Source organism: Leptosomus discolor, chromosome 4, assembly GCF_034619465.1.
Source record: "Leptosomus discolor isolate bLepDis1 chromosome 4, bLepDis1.hap2, whole genome shotgun sequence".
In the NCBI taxonomy this organism is placed as follows: Eukaryota; Metazoa; Chordata; class Aves; order Leptosomiformes; family Leptosomidae; genus Leptosomus; species Leptosomus discolor.
The window spans coordinates 18,011,910-18,037,424 of record NC_141394.1 but is presented as its reverse complement, the minus strand read 5'-3'; the positions used below and the strand labels follow the sequence as shown (position 1 = coordinate 18,037,424).

General features: G+C 37.8%; 1 protein-coding gene across 1 annotated transcript in view; it reads left to right on the top strand.

Annotated features, from left to right (window-relative positions):
- The window catches only part of HHIP (hedgehog interacting protein), a 74,789-nt gene that overhangs the window by 33,389 nt on the left and 15,885 nt on the right, over nucleotides 1-25,515 (top strand). Inside the window, exons 5-8 of the mRNA XM_086464280.1 lie at nucleotides 21,506-21,657; nucleotides 22,096-22,269; nucleotides 23,644-23,787; nucleotides 24,668-24,789. Of these exons, the coding sequence (XP_086320406.1) occupies nucleotides 21,506-21,657; nucleotides 22,096-22,269; nucleotides 23,644-23,787; nucleotides 24,668-24,789 (592 nt within the window). The remainder of the gene's footprint in view (nucleotides 1-21,505; nucleotides 21,658-22,095; nucleotides 22,270-23,643; nucleotides 23,788-24,667; nucleotides 24,790-25,515) is intronic.

Genomic DNA, 25,515 nt, shown 5'->3' with positions numbered 1-25,515 from the left:
AGAATTTTTTTAATTTCTCAAACCCCAATATTCAAATGAGATTTGCAAGTGTATAGATGTGCACAACACTTGAGAAATAACAGGTGCTGTCATGCTGTTGACTTAATGGCTGTGAACTGTACCTATGCTTAGAAGGGTGTGAAAGAAGCCTCACCACTAACAGCATTTCCACTGAAGAGCGTCTTTTAAGGGGTTGATTTTCAGAACTCTTAATCACTGCTGTAACCAGATACTTAGACTTGAATATTTATTATATACATAAGGCATTAAATACTTATCATGATTTATAGCTTGGGTTAAGATGTTATTTTTAAATAAGCCATATAAAGTACCTTCAATCCTGTCCATTCAGACACTCATGAGGCAGACTCCAAAATCATGAAATTGGCTTAAAAGCCACATGCTTTAAAAATCCATTTGGAAACAGGGGGAGTGGAAATTCACTGCCTCCTCACTTTTTAGCTTGATTTGTGTTCTCAAATTTCTTCTTGCAATCATGAAGTCTAAAAGTTTCAAATCAAAAAAGCTGAAAACCTACTGCAATGTTTTATTCTACTAATTTCAGCTTTCAATACAGCTCTTACACTTTGCAGGGCTTGTAATGTAGTTGCAAGCATTGGCCACACTACATACTAAGATGTGTGCACACATCTACATAGCTGAAAATTCCACAACATAATGAAATATTAGTTGTAATTAGGAAGAGACTGGATTGCTGAGGTTCTGTGGCATGCCTTCAAATGTTTGAGTCCACATTCCTTCCATACAGTCAGCTCTGACGAAGGTTGTAAGTCCTTGCAGTGAGACTGTGGGAAGAGCCCATATGAGCAGAGAATAAGGGAACCTCCTGGATTTCTGGAGAATATCTGTTTTGTTTTAATCATCATATGAGAAAGGGCAATTTTCATATTACACTTACTACATTTTGTGTGTCCCTGGGAGATTTTCCTCTGTCAGTTCCAAGAACAATTGCAAGGAAACATTTGTGAGTTTATGAATTTGTAGAGGAAGTTATTTTACCACTTTTTAAATACGTTTAAGTAGTTGTATTTGTATTCTTCAGATATAAATACTTGTGTATAGCCTGTCACTTTTTTCAGTAGTTGTTCTTTTTCTCCTAAGGGAATATGGTTTTTGTAGCTCAGTGAGGCTCTGCTAATTATTACATACCTCACATTTCTAAAGATGAAATTATGTTTATGTTAGCTACTTTTCTTTCAGGAAATGTTCCATTCAGTACTTAAGTATAGATTGTAAGTGGCTGAATTCCTTACTCCTTGTTTTTTTCGCGAGGAAGAGTAATAGAAAGTTTTGGCATTTATCGAGGAATAATGAATCAGTGTATCACAGCACTGACAACTCTAGTCATTTTCTCCACTTTGAATCTGAATAACTGTCACATTTAGGTAATGTCCATTCAAATGTAGAAGTCATCATGTGTAAATAACGACACCATTTAAAAAGCTGCCCAAGTCTTCCAACAACAACAAAAAAAATCAGGACTAATGAATAATATTTTCTTAAATTTCAAGTTTATATTAAGTAATGCAATGTATTATCTGAAAAAGTTATCAGAGATCTTAGGATTAAATTGGTCCAAATCATCTGTGTACTGCATATCTTTGAAAGATGAATAGAAATGAAAGATATAATTCCAGTTGATAATTTCATTAAAAATGAACTCAATTGTAACATATTTGTCTAGATCAAAAGTATGTTAAGGACAAAGATGCTGATGAGCCAGTCACTCCATGGAGCAGAACAGCACAGATGGTTTGGCGAAGGCAATGGGGATCATGTCTCACTACCATCTCTCCTGCTTCTTTGCTCCTTTCTGGGAGCGGAGAGCTGGCTCAGATATCATTGGCCTAGATCCAGGAAAGGGCACAGTGGGCAAGAGACAGAAAAAGCAAGACCATGTATTCCACAAGTGGAACAAGACTTGTTTCCTGTGAAATCCAACTTTCTCATCTTTTGCATGTGTTATTAGCATATGCTGTTGTATAGAATTGCGATAATATTGTGGCACTGACATATCTCCTGTCACTAATAGAAAGCAATAATGGCATTACCATTTGAAAAATTGTAGAAAACTTTCAAATGAAAAGAAAAAGGAAGATGAAAGGCAGTGGCTGGCCATTCTATATGCATAGAATATCACCTAATAGACAGTATTCTAAATAACATAAATATAAGACTAAGAATTTCAAATGTGAGTTAGTGCTTGTGGTCAATCCGAGACTAATTTTGAGGAAATACTGATTGCCCTTTCTGTGATTCCTATACATTTTTTAGCTGCTTTAAGTTAAACCTTAAAAACAAGGAATCACTTTTAGAAATGTCCTTTAATGCTTAACATCTCAAAGCAGAAGCAACAAAAAATGAGTCCATGGCTATTCTGAAACAGTTTTTAAAGTTTGAGTGATTCCAAGAAGCCTTTGCAGGTTGAACTGTGATAAATGGGCATATTTCACATGGAAGGGAATATTGTTTCCTGAGTAAAACAATTATGATGATGCTTATTCCTTTTTAAAGAAAGAATCACTGACGGGCATGGTTCCTTTTTTCATGTGAGCACTTAGACTCAGGACTGAAACTTTGGTTCTTACAGGTGATCACATTTTTGACAAATTCCTACTGCTGTACTCCGATCATTCCTGGCCTGTTTGGTTTGGTTTCAAACAAGTTATAAAGGTGGCTTAACTTTAGAGAGATTTTCTTAATGGAATCCATTCCACCCAGAAGGTGTTCTCTCTAACAAATGGGAAACATCACTAAATTTAACCCAAAGTCTGAGCAATGGAAAGCTACATAGATGATGTCAGACATTACAAATATTATTTGTACTTGCTAGTTTACTTCAAGGGAAATTATGAGAATGACATCATAATGATGACTGACTAATTTTTATTAGTGTTTTCTCTCTGAAACTCTAGACTTACAGTTACAAAGAAAAAACAGCTTTTAAAATGCCATACCTGTTATTCTTTTCTAACACTTTGTGATTTTCTTATTTGTAAAAGGTATTAATACTTTAAAATACCATAGATACTATCAGCTCTTATTCTAGTCATTTGACACATCAAATATTTTTTGTCCAAAAGAAAAAAATGTATTATTTAATGCTCATAAAAGATAGGAAATGATCACATCTTCTTTTAAATTAATTGCTGCTTGGGTTGGCCTGTGAACCTATAAACTCGGCTGGAACACTTGTAGCCAAATTTCTTTACAACAGTTTCTTACTATGGAAATGAATTATGCTGATGAAGGGGTGATGACCAGCTTAGGAATAGTGATATGTTTCTTCAGTCAGCAAAGGCAAATCACAGGGTGCCACAACTTTAGAAACATCCAAAATCTGCAGAACCAGTATAACTCTGTTTTACAGCAAAAACCACAGTAATCCAGGCTTGCAGAAGTACTTTTCACAAAGTTCTATTGGGTAATTTTGCTGAGGACCTCTTACCAAGAAGTACTGTATCAGCTCCAGCTCAGAAGGGCCGCTCTGGCTTTGTATGTTACCTTCAGAGCTGGGGACAGCAGTAGCGAAGGAGACCAACAGAACACGATCTCCCACAGCAAGGCAAGAAACATTTTTCAAGCCCAGACAAAGGTCATCCCTACAGGAATACTGTGAGAATCATCAAGGGACTCGATATGATGATGAATTCAGTAGAGACTTCATAACTAAAACCTAGTGGGTGGCACAGCAATCCAAAGGCTGACTTTTGTGGAGAATTCCCCTCCATATTTTTAGGAACTTGGCACCACCAGACTGTAGTCTTAGGTTCTTTACTACAGACAAGATTAGGCCACGATACCAGATCGAGACAAATCTCCATGACCATGTTAGTATCTTTCTCCAAATGCTGTTGTCCCATTCAGCACTATGTTTATATTTGACCTCAAAGGCAATGGAAATATCAAAGTGTTTATGGTTGAGCATGTTCATAGGCGTTTCATGTACTTGGACCTTTGATTATCTATGAAGACTTGTTTTCATGAGAAATTAATATTTATGGTGTCAAAGTGCTTACACACAGTAGGTTCCTTAAATACTGTGCCCTAATGGAACCTTCGTATTCATGCATTATTTTAATATGCAAAATTCAAGGATGAATTTAGCATCAATAATCAGTGCCAGATCTGCATATATGGCTCCAACCCCTGGCATAACAGATGCATTTGTGGTCTCAACTCCCACATAAATATACATAAGTAAGTATATGGGTTAAGTGTGCAAAGGCAAGGTTGAAACTGTGACTCCTATGGCTGAGTTCAAACCCTACTGGTAAAGCAGCTCTGGTGATCTGAGAAATTACCCCCTCTCAGTCTTTGTCACTCTCTTGCCTCAGCTAAGGCTGAGTAACTGTGTAACTGCTCCCACTTCATTTTGGTGCAAAGCAAACAAAGTTCAGCAAATAACTAAGGGGTGGTACCTTCATATAGTCCAACAAATTTTTACTTCCAGAGAAGCCAACAACATCTTGGGTAAATGATATGTGTTTGAGATCAAAGATATCCTGAAACAAGAGGTCTAGATAGTATCAATGGCATCATTCATCTCAACACTGAAAGGTAGTTCTGAAACTCCATGTGATGGGCCTATGTGACAAAGAATGCTCCCGTAATCAACCCCGTTTGCAAATGACTTTCAGGGTAAAAATGAACAAATGATGTGTAATAGATAATGAACAGCTAATCATTACATCACACATACCACATCAATTGCTATTTATTAAACCTCTTTTTTATAGGACTTATATTAGAGCATTCTATTTTATCAAGGATTCAAAGGGATTAGACTTTAATTTGTTATTTTAGTATACTATACCTTTAAATTGTTGACGTATAAGTTGTATAAATAGAAACACTATAAATCTCTTAAAAAATGTACCATAAATTTTTTATGTATGACCTTTAAGTAACAGCAGTCTGTTGCATAACTCTGCAGGGGAAGTCACGTGGTGGAAACCTCATATTTCCTTAAATTTATGGTTGTTTCTTGGTGGTCTAAAAGAATTTAATTTTTTTTTTTAAGTTCCCTTTCAAAGTCGTAATCTTAGTAAATTGTTTAATGTTTGGTCTAATGCAGGTCAATGTAAGTTCTTATTTAGATTTATAATAGGAAATATATAATGTCAGATACCAATGAAGCCTGGCTAATAAAGTCAAGGATACCAGTGTTATGTTTCATTATAATGATGTGAAGATAATGCCTTTAGCTGCATAACCACCACGTTAGCTACAGACCATAAAAAAATCGTTATGAAATCTCAGGGTCAGATTCATTAAGAGAAAAATCTTGATTTTTTCCAGTAATATTTCCCCCTCAATCAGAAGCATTTTTGATTGATAAATTCCTTCATCACCGTTGTATCACATCTCATTTACTGACATCAAAAGTCATATAAACTCTGAAGTGGAGAGAATCATCTGCCTCATAGTATCCTGGTTTGCACTAGAAAAAAAATCAGTGGAGTTTGGGCATGTGCCTAAATACATGTACTGAATTAGGGCCTTGTGAAACAAAATTTTGTATTAAGGTAATTATCATTGCCATTACTTTGAGGAAATTTTACTCTTTCCTACTCCAAAGGAGTTTGGTTTATACTCAGAACAGTGTTATCAGCATCAACAGAAAAGGTCTGCTTCAAGTTAAAACATGAAAGTAAATATAAGTTGCGTGAAAAAGAAGAAATTATTAGTGGTTTTCCACCTCCACCAAAATCCTCAGGATCCAAAACAGGAATTTACAACGCTTGGCAGAATAAAAATTAAACCCCACTCAGAAATGTCAATATTTAAAATACGTAGTACAACCATAATCTAATGAGTTCTTTAAAAAACACAGGCACATACATGAAATGCAAACCCCTTTTTCCCCAACATTGGAATTGAACATTGTAGGCATAACAACAGTAACTTACTCTGTACTATAAAATAAATTATTCTAGGTAGTTCAAACACCATTTATTTAAGCCTTAAGATATGCAAATCAAGCACATGTGCACTGTTTATATCCACTCATGTTCCACTTTTGGGACTACAAAAAAAGAGTTAAATTTGATGAGACTTTAAACTAAAGGGACAAGGAAGTCTGTGTTCACCTAAATGCTGGATGCATGTGTATGTTTGTATGTATATGCAGTGAGCATATGCATAACACATAAGCATAAACAGCTTGGAAAGTTCAAGCCTTGCACAGTCATAAATTCTCCCCTGAAAGGCAGATGTGCACGTTCCACAGCAATGCAAATGAAAGCAATGCTTTGTGTGTACAGCCCAGTAAAGGATGAACTAATATAACACAATTCTATAATGAAGCTGAAAGTGGCACTAATAATTCATTTTCAAAGCACACGGAATGGATTTACTATCAAGTCATATATTCATAGTCTGTTAGCTAGCAAGCACAGAACTCAGCCCTGATGATCTGCTGGAACTTGCAGTTGCAATGGACTCTCTAATGGGCTGCTGTTCATACCTCTAGCCTGCCTGCTTCTTCAGATAGCACATGCCAACCTGAATGCAATCCATCAATCAAAGATATGCGATGGTGTGCCATTGGTCTATTAATAACATTTGATTCAATAGACTTTGATCATCCTGTCCAAAGATCTCAGGTGCCATGCAGGTTCAATGCATACTAAAAAAGAATGAAAAATAAAAGAATCAAAATGTCCACTTTAATTGTCCATCTTTTTTTTTGCATTGTGCTTTCTGCATAAGCACTAAAACAATTAATGCATGTTAAATAAATGTCTCCAGCAGTGTTTAGCAGTGATAAGAATATATGTGAAAAATCTGCTAAAAACCAAATTAGGACCAAGATAAAATAACAGACAGTTTACTGTTATCGTATGAGCATTGCTCAGTTAAGGAACAATAATTTGGATAACTGCTGTCTTTGAACTTGGAACAGGGTTAATTCAGGATGTTGACAGACATGAAAGACTAGCAAACCTTTTATCTTCTCAATAATTTTCTTTAAAATGAGCATTTGCAGCCTGAACTTAGAGAAAGGACAATAGTACTAAGGGCCAGTCTGGAGAAGTCAAATGTGCACCAAAAAAGAGAGCTTGGAACTTTTTCCTGTCCTGCAAGGCATTCATTAGCCTCACAAATAACAGAAAAATCAGCACTGATGGGGCTTTCACAAGTATATGAGGGTGTCGAGGGAGAGGCAGAAATCCATCCTACAGGCAGCGAGTCTCAGGAACCTCAGAATGCTGGCAATGGCTTCGTTAGAAACCAGAGAGCCTTCCTATGCCAAGAACAGACACTAAAATCTCAGACAGTTAATGCAAGAACAGGATAGAGAGGAGTGAGAATATTCTGAGATTTTGAAAACATACTCTCACCAAGTGTGGACTGAAGGGTTCTCAGGAAGGGCCAAATGAAATATTCCATTTCAGTGTTGACATTCTTTTAACTAAAAGTAATTTCTAAACTGAAAACAACTCACTGAATCAAAATTCCCAATTTTACAAATATTAGAACTGGATGTTTCAACAATTTCAAAACTATTTTACTTTTTTCCCCGCAATACAATATGTGCCACAAGCAAACGTCCCTTTCTGTCAGGAACATGGTGGCTTAGACAAATCAGCATTTTCAAATACTGTCTTTATTCAGAAAGCTCCTGGCCATTTATACTGAAGACATTTTTCATAGTAATTTACTGGTTGTCTTACGACAAATGAATTCTGAAGTTCTAAGTCTGCATCAGCCAATGACGCACACAAACATATTCCTCCAATTATTCCATATGCATGCAATGCCTCACCCTATTTCATTTTTATAACTGTGCATGCTTAACGCATTCCTTCTTTGCAATGTCCAAAACTATCTTTGCATTCTCAACAAGAAACATATTTCTCATTCACACATCTTGGGCCAAACCCAGATGGTATTAGTTTCCTACAAGGGTATTTCCTGTATGTCTGAATTGTCAACACGGCTGTGGATTGCCATCATTCTCCTCTTATATACAGATTCTAGTCATGAAGAGCAAACCGTATATCCTCCACCACCCTGGTTTTTCCACTTGGCATATTTCATAAAAATATTCATGTCTCTCTTCAAATTATTAATATTTTTTCAGCATTTTAGTTGAGAGGTAAAGATCTATATGAGGGATCCACAAAAATGCTTGATTACTTTAGCTTCCTCTGGTGTTCGCAAAATGTCTGTGGAAAAATCTGGATTTCTCTGGATTTATTTACTCCTTGTTTCCAGGTAGCTGGCAAATTACACATATTTTTTAAGACTTACTGAAGGGACTTACTGAAGGAACGCAAATTATTTGACTACTCGAGTCAGTATTTGAAACCCAAGCTGTTGCTTAAGTGCAGCAGTGCAGAGAAGTTGCACGCTAGCATTTCTGCCCTTGGGCTACACAGCTCCTGAAGCACGGTGAGGCTGATGGGGTTGGCAAAGGACCAGTGAGAAAAATGCTTAGGCAGTATCAGAGAATTCAAACGCTTTTTTCTTCCCAGCTCCTATTCAGTGCTTTTTCAGAAATGTGAGGGTGTGGTCCTTAAATATATTTCTGACCCAGGTACAAGCATGAAGCACATGCACAATTTTTGTTAAAAAAAATGCAATAATAGCATTTTCTGTTTTTTCTAGCTGCCTTTGTATCAGGACTCCAAGTGCAGTCCTTACATTTCAAACAGTTTCATTTTGGATAACAAATATACTTCCAATGCTCATGCTTACACGTGTAATCTTAAAACTCAGTAGCAGACGCTGGACCTCTAAATTGATTTTGTGTTTGCATTTGTGCCAATAAGACAAGACTGTTCACTTTTTTGAAAAATTGAATGGACAAAGAACAGATATAAACAATTTTAATATTGGAGTAAATAGACATAACAGTTGTCTAGCTTTCATCCAGTAGATCTGTTGTATGTCTACTGGTAAAATGTTGAAGAATACTTACAGAGCTTCTAAGAATACAAATTCTGATTTTTCCTATTACGTTTAGCATAATAATCTACTGAGAAATCAGCAGCATATGCAACCAGCGTTTCCTTTGAAGATACGGCACATCATTATCAAAACTATGCTGAATGCTGATGCTAAATATAGGTTGAAATATGCCTACCCATGCATCCAGATTTCAGAGTCCGAAAGTTCTTCAGATATTAGGGAACAGAATAGCATTTGCTTTATCTCTCGAATTCACACACACATTCTTTGGCAACTGGAAAGTGGTGACATGTTCCCATCTTTCAGTGCCAGCCAGGCTCACACTCTACATGGTGGCTCTGCCTTCAGGATAAAATCCCAGACAAGATGATAGGTGGAATATAATAAGCACCAATTACCGTTAACCTTTCATATGCTTCCTGTCTCTGTCCTGTGTTTTTATGTCATCTTTCAAATTATCTCCTACTTTCCCACCAAAAACCATTCAGATGAGATGATTTCCAGTTTCTTAAAATGAGAAGAAAAGGTGATTTGAAATACAGAATCATAAAATCATAGAATTGTTTAGGTTGGAAAAGACCTTTAAGACCATGGACTCCAACCATTAACCTAGCAGTGCCAAGTCCACCACTAAACCATAGAAGCATAGAATCACAGAATTGTTTGGGTTGGAAGGGACCTTAAAGATCATCTAGTTCCCACCCCCCTTGCCATGGGCAGGGACACCACCCACTAGACCAGGTTGCTCAAAGCCCCATCCAGCCTGGCCTTGAACACTTACAGAGATGGGGCATCCACAACCTCTTTGGGCAACCTGTGCCAGTGTCTCACCACCCTCACAGGAAAGAGCTTCTTCATGACATCTAATTTAAATCTACTCTCTTCCAGTCCCTAAGTGCCATATCCACACATCTTTTAAATACCTCCAGGGATGGTGACTCCACCACTTCCCTGGGCAGCCTGTTCCAATGGTTGACCACTCTTTCAGCAAAGAAATTTTTCCTAATGTCCAATCTGGACTGAACTCCATTCACCACCACTCTTTGGGCCCAGCCATCCAGCCAGTTTTTTACCCAGTGAAAAGCGCACCCATCCAAGCCATGAGCAGCCAGTTTCTCCAGGAGAATGCTGTGGGAAACGGTGTCAAGACTTTACTAAAGTCCAGGTAAACAACATGCACAGCCTTTCCTTCATCCACTAAGCGGGTCACCTTTTCATAGAAGATCAAGTTAGTCAAGCAGGACCTATTTTTCATAAACCCATGCTGACTGAGCCTGATTGCCTGTTTGTCCTGTACATGCCATGTGATGGTGCTCAAGATGATCTGCTCCATAACATTCCCTGGCACTGAGGTCAGACTGACAGGCCTGTAGTTCCCTGGATCCTCCTTCCAGTCCTTATTGTGGATGGGCGTCACATTTGCTAACTTCCAGTCAACTGGGACTTCCCCAGTTAGCGAGGACTGCTGGTAAATGATTGAGAGTGTCTTGGTGAGCACTTCTGCCAGCTCCGTCAGTACCGTTGGGTGGATCCCATCTGGCCCCATAGACTTCTGCATGTCTAAGTGGTGTAGCAGGTCACTAAACATTTCTCCTTGGATTATAGGGGCTTCATTCTGCTCCCCAGTCCCGTCTTCCAGCTCAGGGGGCTGTGTACCTGGAGAACAACTGGTCTTACTATTAAAGACTGAGGCAAAGAAGGCAGTACCTCAGTCTTTTCCTCATCTTTTGTCACTATGTTCCCCCCCGCATCCAATAAAGGGTGGAGATTCTCCTTAGGCCTCCTTTTGTTGCTAATGCTTTTATAGAAACATTTTTAATTTTCTTTTATGGCAGCAGGCAGATTAATTTCTAGTTGGGCTTTGGCTCTTCTAATGTTCTCACTGCATAACCTCACAACATGCTTGTAGGCCTCCTGAGTTGCCTGCCCCTTCTTCCAAAGGTTATAAACTCTCCTTTTTTTTCCTGAGTTCCAGCCAAAGCTCCCTGTTCAGCCAGGCCAATCGTCTTCCCTGCTGGCTCATCTTTTGGCCTGCTCAGGTGCAGGGATGGCCTGCTCCTGTGCCTTTAAGATTTCTTTGCTGAAGCATGTCCAGCCTTCCTGGACTCCTTTGCTCTTCAGGACTGCCTCCCAAGGGACTCTGTCAGTCTCCTAAAGAGGCCAAAGTCTGCCCTCAGGAAGTCCAAGGTAGCAGTTCTGCTGACCGCCCCCCCTTACTTCTCTGAGAATCAGAAACTCTTATCATTTCATGATTGCTGTGCCCAGGATAGGCTTCAACCATCATGTCACCCACAAGTCCTTCTCTGTTCACAAACAACAGGTCCAGCAGGGTGCCTTCCCTTGTTGGCTCACTCATCAGCTATGTCAGGACGTTCTCTTCCACACACTCCAGGAACCTCCTGGACTGTTTCCTCTCTGCTGTATTGTACTTCCAGCAGACATCTGGTAAGTTGAAGTCCCCCAAGAGAACCAAGGCTAGCAATTGTGAGACTTCTCCCAGCTGCTTATGGAATATTTCATCTGCCTCTTCATCTTGGTTGGGTGATCCATAACAGACTCCCACCAGGATATCTGTCTTGTTGGCCTTCCCCCTGATTCTTACCTATAAACACTCAACCTTATTGTCACCATCAATAAGTTCTAGACAATCAAAAGTGTCCCTAGCATACAGGGCTACCCCACCACCTCTCCTTCCTTGCCTATCCCTTCTGAAGAGTGTATAGGAATCCATTGCAGCACTCCAGTTGTGCGAGTCATCCCTCCACGTTTCCATGATGGCAACTATGTTGTAGTTTTCCTGCTGCACAGTGGCTTACAGCTCCTCCTGGTTTTTGCCCATGCTGTGTGCAATGGTGTAGATGCATTTCAGTGGGGCTATTGATCCCACCACATTTTTTGCAGGGAGAAGCCCTAATTCCTATGTGACCATTTTCACAAACTTCCATGGTTTCTAACATATCAATAACTTTTGCATCTTTGATGTCACATGGATCTCCATCCCCTACCTCGACTGAGACGGCAGACTGAAGGGCCTCACTCGCACACCATCTCTCAAACATTGGTATGCTGCCCCTAGGCTTATCTCTAGCGAGCCTGATTTTACCCCTTTCCCCCTTCAAATCTAGTTTAAAGCTCTTTCAATGAGCCCTGCTAACTCCCGTGCAAAGATCCTTTTCCCCCTTTGAGACAGGTGTAGCCTGTCTGTCGCCAGCAGGCCTGGTGTCATGTAGACTGACCCATGATTGGAAAAAAAACAAAATTCTGCTGGTGACACCAGGCTCGGAGCCAGGTATTGATCTGCTGGCTCTTCCTGTTTCTTCCCTCATCATTCCCTGCAACTGGAAGGATAGAAGAGAACCCTACTTCTTCTGCTTCTGATCCCTCAACCAGTCGTTCCAAGACCTGGAAGTCTCTCTTGATTGCCCTCGGACTTCTTGTTGCAACTTCATCACTGCCTACTTGAAAAATCAATAATCTGATGGCTGTACCAGGGTAGGAAGCTTTATCTTCATGTCTTTAACTCAGGTCCCAGGGAGGCAGCAGAATTCCCTAACAAGTGGGTCCCATCTGCATACTGGGCCTTCTGTTCCCTTCAGAAGGGAGTCTCCCATCACAGTGACCCGTCTTTTTATCTTTGTGGAAGCAGTTTTGATGCAGGGCACAGGCCAACTTAACCTCGGTGACACCTCCAAGCTAGATGAACCTCCAAGCTAGATGTCCTCGTTCCTGTTCAATTCCACTTTCAGAGCCTCACACCTATTATGCAAGGGCACCTGGGAAGGTGGGGTAGTCACAAGGACTCGCGCCTGCTGCGCTGGGCAGGAGTGTGTCGCCATTTCCCTCTGTCCCCTAAGTCACTGTGTTCAGCCAGGCAGAGAGAGGACAGGGAATCCTCCATATCGTGTGTCCTGTCTGCCTGTGGGGCCTATCCCAGAGAAGGTAGGGTGCAATTCCAGTAGTCTGTGTCTCTCTCTCTCGCACTCCCTGATACTCCTCAACCTAGTGACCTCCTCCTGGAGCTCTGCCATGAGGCGAAGGAGTTCCTTTCCCTGAGCGCAGCTCCCACAGCTGGGGTCACTGCTGCCATCCTGTACTGGCGTGGGAGCTGGGCACAGCCTGCAGCCTGGCACCTGGGCGGCAGCACCGGAGATCTGGCTGGGCAGCTGCGTCAGCCGTGGTGGGTGCAGAGCTTAGATGTCTTGCAGAAAACACTTTAGAGCCTTTGCTAAGTACCTGCAGAGCCTTGATGACTAAAGCTAGAAGTCTGCTAAAGAAATAACCTTCAGTGAAGAAGAGCACCTTTATATTTTATAGTGAAGATTATCATGCACTGAACTCACTCTTCTCTTAAAGCAGGGACAGACCCCAGCTCATAAAGCCCACAGTTTAATCTAGGTTATGTTGCAAACATGAATAATTACCATAGCAATGCTTGGGGAAAAAACACAAACCCATTTTGAACTGAATGAAGTGCCTGTAGTCCTTTACAACCCTCTGGCAAAAGTGGCAAAAGGTATCCTCTTTAAGGTGTGCAATTTTTTTTTTTTTTTTTTTTTTTCAAGATGCAGACTGCTAGCAGCTTACTTTTATCACTTGCTGAGCACGTTTTAATATCCATTAGCATACAGACAACAGTAAAGACATGGGGACCAATCTAGGTGGAAATCTGTAGCTTTTTTCCTTCAAGCTGGGTGTGGTTTGCTGCCTTCTCCCCCCCTGCCCCACAATATATAAATACATAGCTTATGTGAATGCAACATTCCACTTGCAACCAGAAAAAGCAAGTATCTGCTTTAATAGACAACAGTTCATTACTGAGCCAAAGGAGAAAGGCAGAATTGTTTGTACAACAGAGTCATGTCATCAGGGCATCTTTCCATTTGCATCTCTCTTTTTTGAAACTAGTTATTTTTTAATGCCTGCAATTAGACAGATCAACATTTCTGGTTTTAATTTAATGCAGAGAGTATGATAATTACTGTTATTCTGTTCTGAATTACATCCCTAAATTTCCATATAAAGTGGTCACGGTAAAACAGCATGAATTTGTTTTCAATTATCGGAGTATAGAATTTGTTGTAGGTTGGTTCATTTTACATAAGCACTGTCAAATTTGCTATGTGTCACCATACAGCCCCTTTTTTTCCCCTCAGCACAAGAAAAAAAGTCTTATGGCTCATTTTAAAGTGCTGCAGACTTTTTAATGCACGTTTATGAAAATACTTAATTTAGCAACCCAGGGAGATCTTTGCACCATAGCAAGATTTTTATTTTTCTGTAGCATACTTTTATCTTAGCAATGACAAAGGCAGGAGTGATTGGCTGACATGTCATGCCATATAAAAGCAACTTACATGTTGAATTAGAATTCTTAAAATCTTTTGACAACTCTCTGCCATCAGGTCTGTAAAATTAATGAAACATGCTACTGAAAAATAAAGATAAGTTTTATATACATAGTGAAAGAATGAGAGCATGAGAAAACCAGAGTAGATGTCTGAGAAGACCACAGTCAAATTAGAGCATTGGTAGAACAGTAAACCACTAGTAAGATTAATTTGTACTGTTTATGTGTTTACAGAAAAATATTGTTAGATAGCATTAAAATAGGGTTTAAAAAAAAAAGATTCCTGATTGGAAGAGGTTAAGTCACAGTTTGGGTGAATGAAAAAGGGATTATTAGTCTATTGTCATCATGTCGTGTATTTGTGAATGTAATGTAATGTAGTCTGGTCTCTCTGGGGTATCATCTGAGACAATTTTATTGGACTGTCCACTGAAAGAGAGTTGTAAAATTTGTCTTTATCACAGAAGTGGCATGGAAAGGTGGGTAAAGCGTAAAAGCAACAGAAGGAAGGAGAAAAAAATACAAAGGTCACCAAGTCTATTCTCCCTATTAATGAAGGATTTTCATGGTCAGTAAATTTCTTAACACTTACTGCGTTCTCGTTCACTTGAAGGATGCTTTCTCACTTTCCTAGAAGGCTAATTCTACAACACAATAGACCTAAAACCAATGCAGCTGAAAAGCTGTCAGGAGAAGACAGTTTATAGTGGAAGAACGCTGAAGAGGAAAAGTATAGGAGAGGACATATGCCAAATAAATAAATAAATATATACCAGAAAGTGGAGGCATGCCAGGAAAATAAGAAGGAGCATGCTTATTTTTTACCTTCCCTTAGTGGCCTCCGCTAGTGAACCACTCACTGAATTGCTGGTGGAATGTAAAGCTTCCTTGAAAATAAATCCAGCTGGGGACAGAGGTGGAATCACCACCTGTGTTCCCAGAGGATAAATGCTGCTTACAGCTCAAGAGGCCTCTGTGGTGCAGGAAAGTGTGTAATTCACACCTTCTTGAGCCAGCTTTACTGAATGCAATAATCATCTGGTCTTTATTTGAATCTCCCTCTTCCGGGACTGATTTCCACTGTCTTCTGTTATTCCAATTCTCCTAAAGTAGTGCAGTACATAAAGTTTCTCAGTCCAGATGCAGACCTCACATGGGCTCATGGCCACCTCCTTGCAAGCACACTCACAATCGTATATCACTCTGCCCAAAACCTCTCAATTATTGGCTGGCTCTTGGCAGTCTCAAAGCTTTTAGCTGCTTCTAACCAATAATTGGGAGAGTTGTCAAAGCAGGATTCATGCCTTACTAGAAGAGTGTGAAGGAGGCAAGCTGTGGGTTTGTGTTGGGTTGGTATCTGCATTTTTTAAGTTTCATATACTTTCTTTAGGAGGATGGGAAGAAAGAATTGTATTGTCAGGGGACGAGGATTGTCATTTGGATTAAACTAGTCAACCCAGCAGAACAGCAAAATCTGGAGTTGAGAAATTAAAAAAAATAAGGACAGAGGACTAGGACTAGAAGTGAAAGGTCCTGCATTTAGTGACTGGTATCTTCAAAGGACTGTAAAGGTAAGGAAAAGAAAAAAATATCGAGGCCATGTCAAAATTTTGTCTGCTGCAACAGAAGTAAGAACAAAAAAAGAATTAGGTTTTAAATTCCAATGCTATCTTTAGATCTCAAACAATTTTTAATAATTTCTGATTAAGTTGCGGCCACTCGAGAATTCTTTTGCTGGAAAACTATGCTGCATAATAATAAGTGTGTGTAATTCCTGTGAATAGGTACTCTGACTTTTCCCCATATGCAGAGAAGCCCCACTCAAAATCCATGCAGAACTGGTTTTATGAATCAGCTTCTTACTACTTTTTGATAGGTCTGACTTTTGGACCTACTGGGCACTAAAGGAGTGAGATTTCATGACTTTATTGAGAGTTCAGCTGTCCTGTAAAACAATTTAAATATCACTGCAAACATGACAGCAGGCAACTTTGTGATGAGTGCACTTTGGCCATCAGTGATTTTCAGCCAAATCCTGCCCTGCACCTAACTGAACAAAAACCACCCTAACTTCAGTAGGATTTGTGCTTAAATTCCGAGTATGGCCCTGTAAGTATTTTTCCTATATAAATTTAATTATAAAGCATTCCTGTATCTAAAGTTATCTTAAAGTCAAGTATTAAACTAGTGCATTTGTTAAAATCAGTTTAAAAATATTGAAAATGTTTTTTAAAAAATCCTTAAATAACTGCAAAGCCCTTTATAAATAAGAAAAAAAAATGAAGCTTTGCAGCACAATAGGAAAAAGGAAATCCTTTGGAGATAGGAGTATCTATACCATACTGAGCCATGACATCAGTGCAATTATTTTTCCCTGAGGTAAATGTCTTATGTTACAAATTCCTCCCTTGCCAGAGGCCTCAGGCCCCACAGATGTTCAGATAGCAAAACACTTGAGTTCTCAACACCCAAGGGGTCTATAGAAGCTCTATTCCTATACCATACCTACAGCCCAATCAGTTTCTGGTTTTCTCATTCTGCATTTGTTGTCCCCTTTCACCTGTCAGAGGCACCTTCCCCTTGCATTTCTCAAAATAGTTGATGCAGCCTTGAAAGGCAAGGTGTTCCCTTGCAGCAGACCTTTTACTGGCTTCTACTTCTGCTGTAGTCAAGTTTCTGTCCTGTGATGGGGCTAAATTTCCAAAACATGTCGATAAAGCAAACACTTCCTGTTGAGAAAAACAGCTGATGTTGATCTTCAGCACTACAGTAAGATCCGGTAAAGGAAGGTTCAAATAAGCAGAGATTCTTTTGGGATCTCCTAACTAGAAATCCTTTCTGAAGAGTTCATATGGTACTGCCTGATAAGAGATTTTAGATGTTCCATGACCTCCTCCCCCATGTTCTTTACAAATAAAACCTCTCAAGATCAAACACATGGTAATGCATATTAGTTATGGTATTTATTACACAGGAAATAAATTAAGGGTGATCACACTACCTCAACAAGTTACCCAGCATTTGCTCTACAATAATAGATGAAAACAAATGATATGAAGACATTACATTAGAATTAATATTCTAAGTCACAAATGACCACTGAATATACATATTTTAAGCACAACCCGTATTAAAAAAGGTTGCTACTCATTTCCAACATAAGAATGGGATTGTCCAGATGAAAAAGCTATTAAGTATAAATACCGCTATTTTATATAAGCGAGTGAATTGTGAAATCAATTTTAAAGGAAACTCAGAATCTCCTGTCTATATTGTTTACTCTTAAGCTACACAGAGTAATGGAAATAAATTATCATGTCTGGTTTTACTTACTAAAATTAATTACTATTAAGGTTATGTAATTAAGGGTCATGCTTACAATATGATCTATTCTAAATTAAATAGTTAACAATACCAGTTAAGGTATTCCCATGTATTTCTCTATACTTACTATAGGAAATAGTATGTATATTGATGTAATGAAATGGCAGCGTGTCTTAAAAATAACTGCCGCATATGTTTCTGCATTATAGCAAAAGTATAATATCTTAATCATATAATAATACTTCTGTATATAATATCAGAGACATACCAGAGTACATTTGGAAACACAGAGACTGAAAGTAGAACCCTCTTCTAAGGAGCACTTACGTGAAAATAGCACCTTTCTATAAAAATCCAGTATTCACGTGCAAAAATTACTCTTCTTAGGGTTAGTCAAAATACAAAGTAGATTGTGTTGTGCAGTTGTTTCAGATTTTTACAAGTGTAAATATATTACAACAGAAATTTCAATGCAAAAAGAAATATTAAAAATACACTTCAGTTGAGACACTAGTGTAATATACTTTCAGATCTGACACAATGTACCTAACCATTTAAAAATTAAAAGTAAAGAAACACTTTAAGTTGAATGTATACAATTAACCTTTACTTGGCTTGTCCTGACTGAAGATAATATAATTCTGATTAAATGATTTTCATGCTTGTGGTCCTAAACTAGACCAAACTGGTTTTTAAAGGAATGTTTTTCCTTTCACAGAACTCCTTAGCTGAAGCTTATAATATGGCTCAAGGAAAATCAGTTTTGAAACAAGTGTAGTATTGATGCAAAATGTGCAGTTACTGTGAGAAGTTGGGAGCGTTCAAGCTAAAGAGCTGCATAGGCAGACGTTGGAAGTATGAGCCTCCACGTTTATTTACAATAGAGATTTCACATTGGACCAAATCCACAGTATGTTTAGGTAATTAATACTCATTTCAGCCAACCATCATTCTTTGTCTTCAGCAGACATCCCAATGGAATACAAAGATTTGTCTCATTCTTCTTGCCCTGCCTTATACAGCTGACAAACATTAATGGTTATTACATCAAATAGTGTAGTGTAGAATCTCATACAAACTGCTATTTCATCTACAGTTTGTTGGTCCTGGTTTTACCTAAGGAGAAACTTAAAAAAGAAAAGGATGTCAATAAGTTACTTAGCTAAGATACAGGTATTTGACACATGGTATCTGTAAGACGATAAAGCCTGGGATGATGGTTCCACAGTAGACATCAAAAGTCCATTGATAAAAAATAAAAGTGAGGATTATTCTGTAGGGAAAATCTGAAATTTTGAAATTGGTACATAATTACTCAGTTAGACAGTACCAAAATGATTACTTGTAAGAGATTTTGCTGGATATCTCTCAACTTACCCCACAACATCTGAGACATAACACTACAGAAAAACTATGTACTTTCTGGCACCATAGAGATAATTTCAAAAGCTATGGAAGTTGTGGCAGTGATTTAATTGGAAACAACAGGTGTGCCAGCTAGTGATAAAGCTGAAAGTAGACATGAACAATTGTTTTCCAAAACCAGAAAAAGTAAATATGGAAAAACTCAGCTGGATTTCTAGTTGACCATAAGCCAACTAATGGCTTGATGCAGAACTTGATTTCAGTATCTTAGAGGGATATTTCCAAAGTTTTTATGAAATGCACAAGTAAATAGACTTTTTAGAACATAGTGTGTCTGGCTGACTTTGGAAAACAGAGAGCAGCATGACTTCTTGGGAAGCAATACATACATTCTACAAAGAAAGAAAGTAATATATTGCAGTCTAATAGAATCATGCAAGACAGCAAATAGTAGAAAAACTGGCCTGATCCTATGAATACAACTTGCCATACTTACTACCTTGCGGGTCCTGTCTTTCATTCATTTGTCAAATTCTTGCTTCATGTGTACTTCATTAAAAACTTTTAATTTAATTTTCACCTGTTTACACTTTCAACAACTTTACTTTCACACTGAGACTGCTCCCATGACATCAAGTGCTAAATAAAATCTTCATCTTAGTAACAGAAAGATTTTCTTACTCTAATACTTTCAATAACTCACCTTGAATGGCAGGCCTAGTGTGACTCATTGACATTCCTGGGCCCTTAAATGAGTTGAACTCATCTCTCAGGAGAAGAAATAGGACTGTCTTTGTCTGGGCACAACAGATAGAATCATTCATCAGGAATCTCTGAAATATGCCTTACTGTTCCCAAAGCAACTGATTTGCCTCCCTTTGCTTCAGACTTTATCAGAGCAACTTAGTCAAAACTCTTAGAAGCTCATACAATAATATCTGCAATCAGTTCAGACTCAGCTGCAGAATTATTTTTGGCTTGTAAAGGAGAAAGAGCTAGATTACCAGTCCCTTCATCCATGATGGCTGCAACTGATTTGGCAGCTCTAACTAGACTTTCAAAACTAACCTCTCTGATAACCCCCCAAAACTAAATTTTTCTAGCAAACAAACTAGCAAAATTTGGCTGCCTCTAAATTAGCAGGATCCAGGTTTCGTTGTACAATCTCCTTTGTATGGAAATCTCTTGACCTATTTACATCTCCATTTCTGACTCTCAGGTTTCTCTTTGGTGGTTGTGATTAAAAAGGAAGTATGGCAATCATGTTGAATTAAAATAAATTACAGCTGTGCACTTTCCCAATTAGGCCTTTTGTGGGATGTCTTTCAACAGGAAGACAGGCCCATCCGTCACTCTGAATTGCAAATACATTTTAAAAGCTTCATTCTCTCTTATAATTTAAAATTTCATAATTAGTTATCATGGGTGTGGTTAGAGTTGCAAAACTTTGTCTCCTTATGGGTGCAGAGCTGGAGCACTTGAATCTACAACAGAGTCGCTCATTTTGAAAGGCTGGCAAACCCTGAGTTAAACTCCAAAACAATTGTCAGCTTATGAATAATCACATATAAGAATTGAATTTGAATTGTTAATTATGTCCTCTGTTTATGTCTATGCCTCAGCTTCTCTCTCCTGTATTACCTCAAGAGCAACAAATGAATCTAAGCTTTATTCTTCATTTATACAAATACGATTCTAGGCATAGTAATATTACATACATTTTTAGAAGCCAAAGAGAAAACTGCCTTCTATTTAAGTGCAGAGGGTATTTGCATTGTCACAGTACATTACATGGATTTGAAGTTTAACATATAACTGTACTAATCTTTGTGGCAAACATAATAACAAAAGAAAGTTGTTTGGAGATTTTTCTATTTTTATTTTAAAAAATAACAAAAACCTTTCCATTGAAGGACCACATGTAAAACTATGGTTTCTCTGCATACAGACCAAGGCTGCTTATTACCTACAGTATACTAGCTATGACGAACAGACCACCATAGTTGTGACAACTGATGTTGCTGCCTCCAGGGTAAAACAAAGGTTTACATATTACACAAGCAATTTAACTGTTTTCTAAACATATTGCCAAGACAGTGGGAGTTGGCAGCCAGCACTGTGTTTTAGGTTTTGGATACTTGGATTAGAAGTGACTGCTGATTATAGACTTTTTAATTTGTCTTTTACGAATTACAAGCAACCTAGTAACCCAGCAAAGAATCCTTCACAGCACTTAAACTTGTCTTCATGGCTTCCCAAAGATTACATACACAAATCACTCCACAAAAGTGGCGTAAGAGACTTGTGCATAGATAACTACATAAGACAATTGCCTTGTTCTAACTCTTAAAGACTTCCCCAAAGTGAAATGTTTTATAATCCTTTTTGTGCAGTAGTCAGGAAAGAAATAAAAGAGTTTGGGCAAAGATTATCCACAAGAAAGAAACTTTTTTTTTTTGGGTTCCAGCTGAAACACAATAAAGAACATAATTAACTTCACAATTCTTTGTGTTTTTCATTTGACTGCAGGGAGGAGATGAAAGAGGACTGTTAAGCCTTGCATTCCATCCCAATTACAAGAAAAATGGAAAGCTGTATGTGTCTTATACCACCAACCAAGAACGGTGGGCTATCGGACCTCATGACCACATCCTTAGAGTTGTAGAATACACAGTATCCAGGTATCAGTAGAAGACTAAAATTCACAAATTCTGTATTTCTCAGCAACCTTTTCATTTTACTATTTCCCATTTCTAAAATGAACTATCAGATTTACAATGTGTATACTTGGGCACTTGCAGAAAAATTATCGCTGATTTTATTTCAAACAGTAGTTTTGGAATGCCAGTAAGTACACTGGTTTATTCTTTTTAAGACTTCTTTCAGTTATTCTGTCATTTTTTAATTATAGTTATTTCCTACTTCTTGTGTATAGGCAGCAAAATATTTTTTTGTGAATGCTGGAAAATTGAAATTTCTCAAAAATAATTGCTTGACTTTTTTCCAACAAGTTACAACATCCACATCTTAAAGTATAATTTGATGACTCAAATGTATTTTTAGAAAGAAGAACAATGACAGTGAACTGTGAAAACTGTGTTCGTATCTTTATATTGCAGGAAAAATCCACACCAAGTTGATATGAGAACAGCGCGAGTGTTTTTAGAAGTAGCAGAACTACATCGAAAACACCTAGGAGGACAGCTTCTGTTTGGCCCAGATGGTTTCCTATACATTTTTCTTGGAGATGGCATGATCACTCTAGATGATATGGAGGAGATGGATGGTTTAAGGTACACAAACCACCAATGGATAGACTTCTATTATTGTCTTCTGGTTTTGCACAGTGATTGGGGTCAGAATCAAAAGTGATCAGCACTTGTCAGGACAAATCTTACTCCTTCTTCGTTTACTATATATCCTACTATTTTCAGTGCCTAGGTTTAGCAAACTGCTGATTTTCAGAACATTCTTACTGTTTAAATCTTCTTGTAGTTGTGTGCTAGCAAACCATTTAAATTTTGGAGCCCTCATCAGTAAGTGCAATTGTATTTAAGCATAGGTTAGACTTCTTTTTTCCAAACTACTATTACATGAACAAGACAACTTTACTGAGCAAACGTTCTAAAAACAAGTGTCTACAAACACATACCAGAGTCAATAACAACACTGTATCACTTAGGAAAATGTCTAGAGAGCATACAAAGCAGTCCTATTTCGGTTCTACCTATACGATTTTCTCAACCTGCTTTTTCCCTCTACTCTGTTAGAGTTGTGACATTTGCCTTAATTTAGAGAAAGCGTAGTACTGAGCCTTTACAGGCCTGAAAGGTGTTGCTGTGCTTGAAGGCCTCTTTGGCTCAGGAGAATAGCAGGTGCTCCTGCCCTTTGCAGTGTGGATATACTTAGAACCAAGACCAGAGAGCAATTCTAATACTTGATTTTAAATTCATGTAAAACAAGGGGACACCAAAACAGATTCATGATGAAGAAAGACAGAAATAAAATATCACATCTTTTCATGTTTGTAAAAAGAGTTTTGATGTTTTTCTACTCCTTCTACATTCTTTTCCTTCTCCCTTCCTCCATCACAATAATGAATATAAGGCAAAATATTTTACTCTGTCCTGTTTCATGTAACAAGAAAATTCTGATTCTTTAAAAAAAATACCAACATCTCCATTCAACCAATAGAATTACTTTTTTTTTATTAACAGATAATTAATCTTTAGATTGTACTGTGACTAGAAATCATTGAATTCAAGAGTAGGACTCAAAGTGTTAGCAAAAAGCATTACGTACTACATGGTGATTATATCCATAGTTACTCTAGAGGAGATACAGTATAAAAGAGTTAATAGCCTTATGTTTGAAGCCATAAAACCATATTGATGTATGGAAAGTTGCTCTTATTATCAAGTTGCTTCTCAACAGTATGGCCAGAGGCATTCTAATATGCACATAACAAGGCAACATATTGCCCAAACTGAACCTCTGATAGGTTCTACTACTATTCTTCAGACTTGCATGTACCATAAAACCAATCTATATGTGACTATTCAGTAAAGCTGGTGGTTTATTTTGCTAGTTCACTGTAGTATTATATGGATTAAATGTACCAGTAAATACTTTTAAAAAACAATTATTTTATCCTCCAACTTTCTCAGTGATTTTACAGGTTCTGTATTGCGCCTCGACGTAAATACTGACCTGTGCAATGTCCCTTATTCCATACCCCGGAGCAACCCACATTTTAATAGCACAAACCAACCTCCTGAGATTTTTGCACATGGACTCCACAATCCAGGCCGGTAAGTAAGTTTCAATTAAACTGAATTATTCTGGAGCAGATATGTTTTCAACCAGAAATGTTTTATATAGTTCGGTAACAAAATGTTAATAATAAAGGCACTCATGAACTTTTTAAAACTTCGACTCCTCCACCTCCACACATATGCCACAGTTAGAAACAAATGTACATTGGCAAAGGGGAAGGAGAAAAGCACGCACAACTGTTACAAGTCAAGTCTGAAATGACAGGATTTTTGTTTTTAATGAATAATAAAATTATTACTTTTATGAAAGAAGGGAACTTAAAGCAGAGAGTTAGTAAATTACAGCTGAGATGGGAATCTTGACTGAGTAAAAAAGGCACGTGGAAAACAAATGAGAACATCTGGTGATATCTAAACAATAACAAGGAGGAGAACAAGGCTTTAACTAAACAACACATAATTCAGCAAATTAGGTGGGTGGTAGTACTGAAGTGACATTTAAGGTCATGGTTTGAAAAAATTCTAAAAGTCAAGTTGTTCAGATAAGGAGTTGATTCTTGGACTTTTTAATAGTCAAAAATTCCTACACCATGTAAGTCAACTCATTTAGCTTGGTTAAAGCACTATTCATTTCAGGTGCTATTGAGCAGAGTACATTTTATCACTAGGAAAAAATAGTTTTACTTTACATTATATAAAAAATGGTGCAGGGATGGGAAAGGTGTATTATCTCTTGTATACAAATCTGACGCACTTCTTGAATATTTTGGCTCAGTATGAAACAGGTCCTTCAAATGAGTAGGCACCACAAAGAAACAATAATCCTTCAAACTGTGGCGCTTCATACTGCTGATAGAGAATTATGCATTATGAACTCATCTAGCTCATGGAATTTCTTTTATTTTTTGTTTTACAGCTGTGCTGTGGACCGCCACCCAACAGACGTAAACACCAATTTAACTATACTTTGCTCAGATTCAAATGGAAAGAACAGATCTTCAGCAAGAATCTTACAAATAATAAAGGGTAAAGACTATGGTAAGTTCCACCCAGGGTAAAGCTACTGGGAACAGTTGCTTTCTATATCCATGGAATAATAAATAGAAGAACAAAATAGATAAAGGACTGTATAGCTGTGATAGGTAACTTACAGCATGGACAGGACAAGTAACCTACAAAAGATAGAACTTATGAAAAGTATGGTACAAGACGATAAAAGATGCAAGAAAAAAAAAAATTTAAAAGACCCAACTTTGTTCTTGTTGGTGTAGAATATCATATAAATAAGATTTAAGAAATATGCCAGTTGCTAGTGTGTCAAAGATCTCACTGATGCTGCATATGACAGCTCATAAAGAAAAGATTTTGGAATATCAGGAAGTGATGAAAACGTATTCTTAGACATTCACAAATAACCTTTTAAGACACAGAATGGAAACCTCATGTAATGTGCCACCTATAACAGAAAAAGTGAGATAGACAACAACAGGCCACAACCAAACAGGCCAATGACTGAACTCTGTTTAAATGTTACTAAAAATGAAAAAGTTAGAAAAACGCACTATGCTACTACTTCATAATAAATGACTAGTTTAGATTAGATTGTAAAAAGATAAAGGTACTCAATAGGGACTTAAAATTTTAAAGTGTTTCATGTTCCCTCTGAATCAGTATGATTGTCAGTCACAAGTTTAATTTAATGTTTAATTCTGATACTCACTAAGATCAGTTGCTAGTTCAGGCAAGCGAGGTGACAGTTATGCT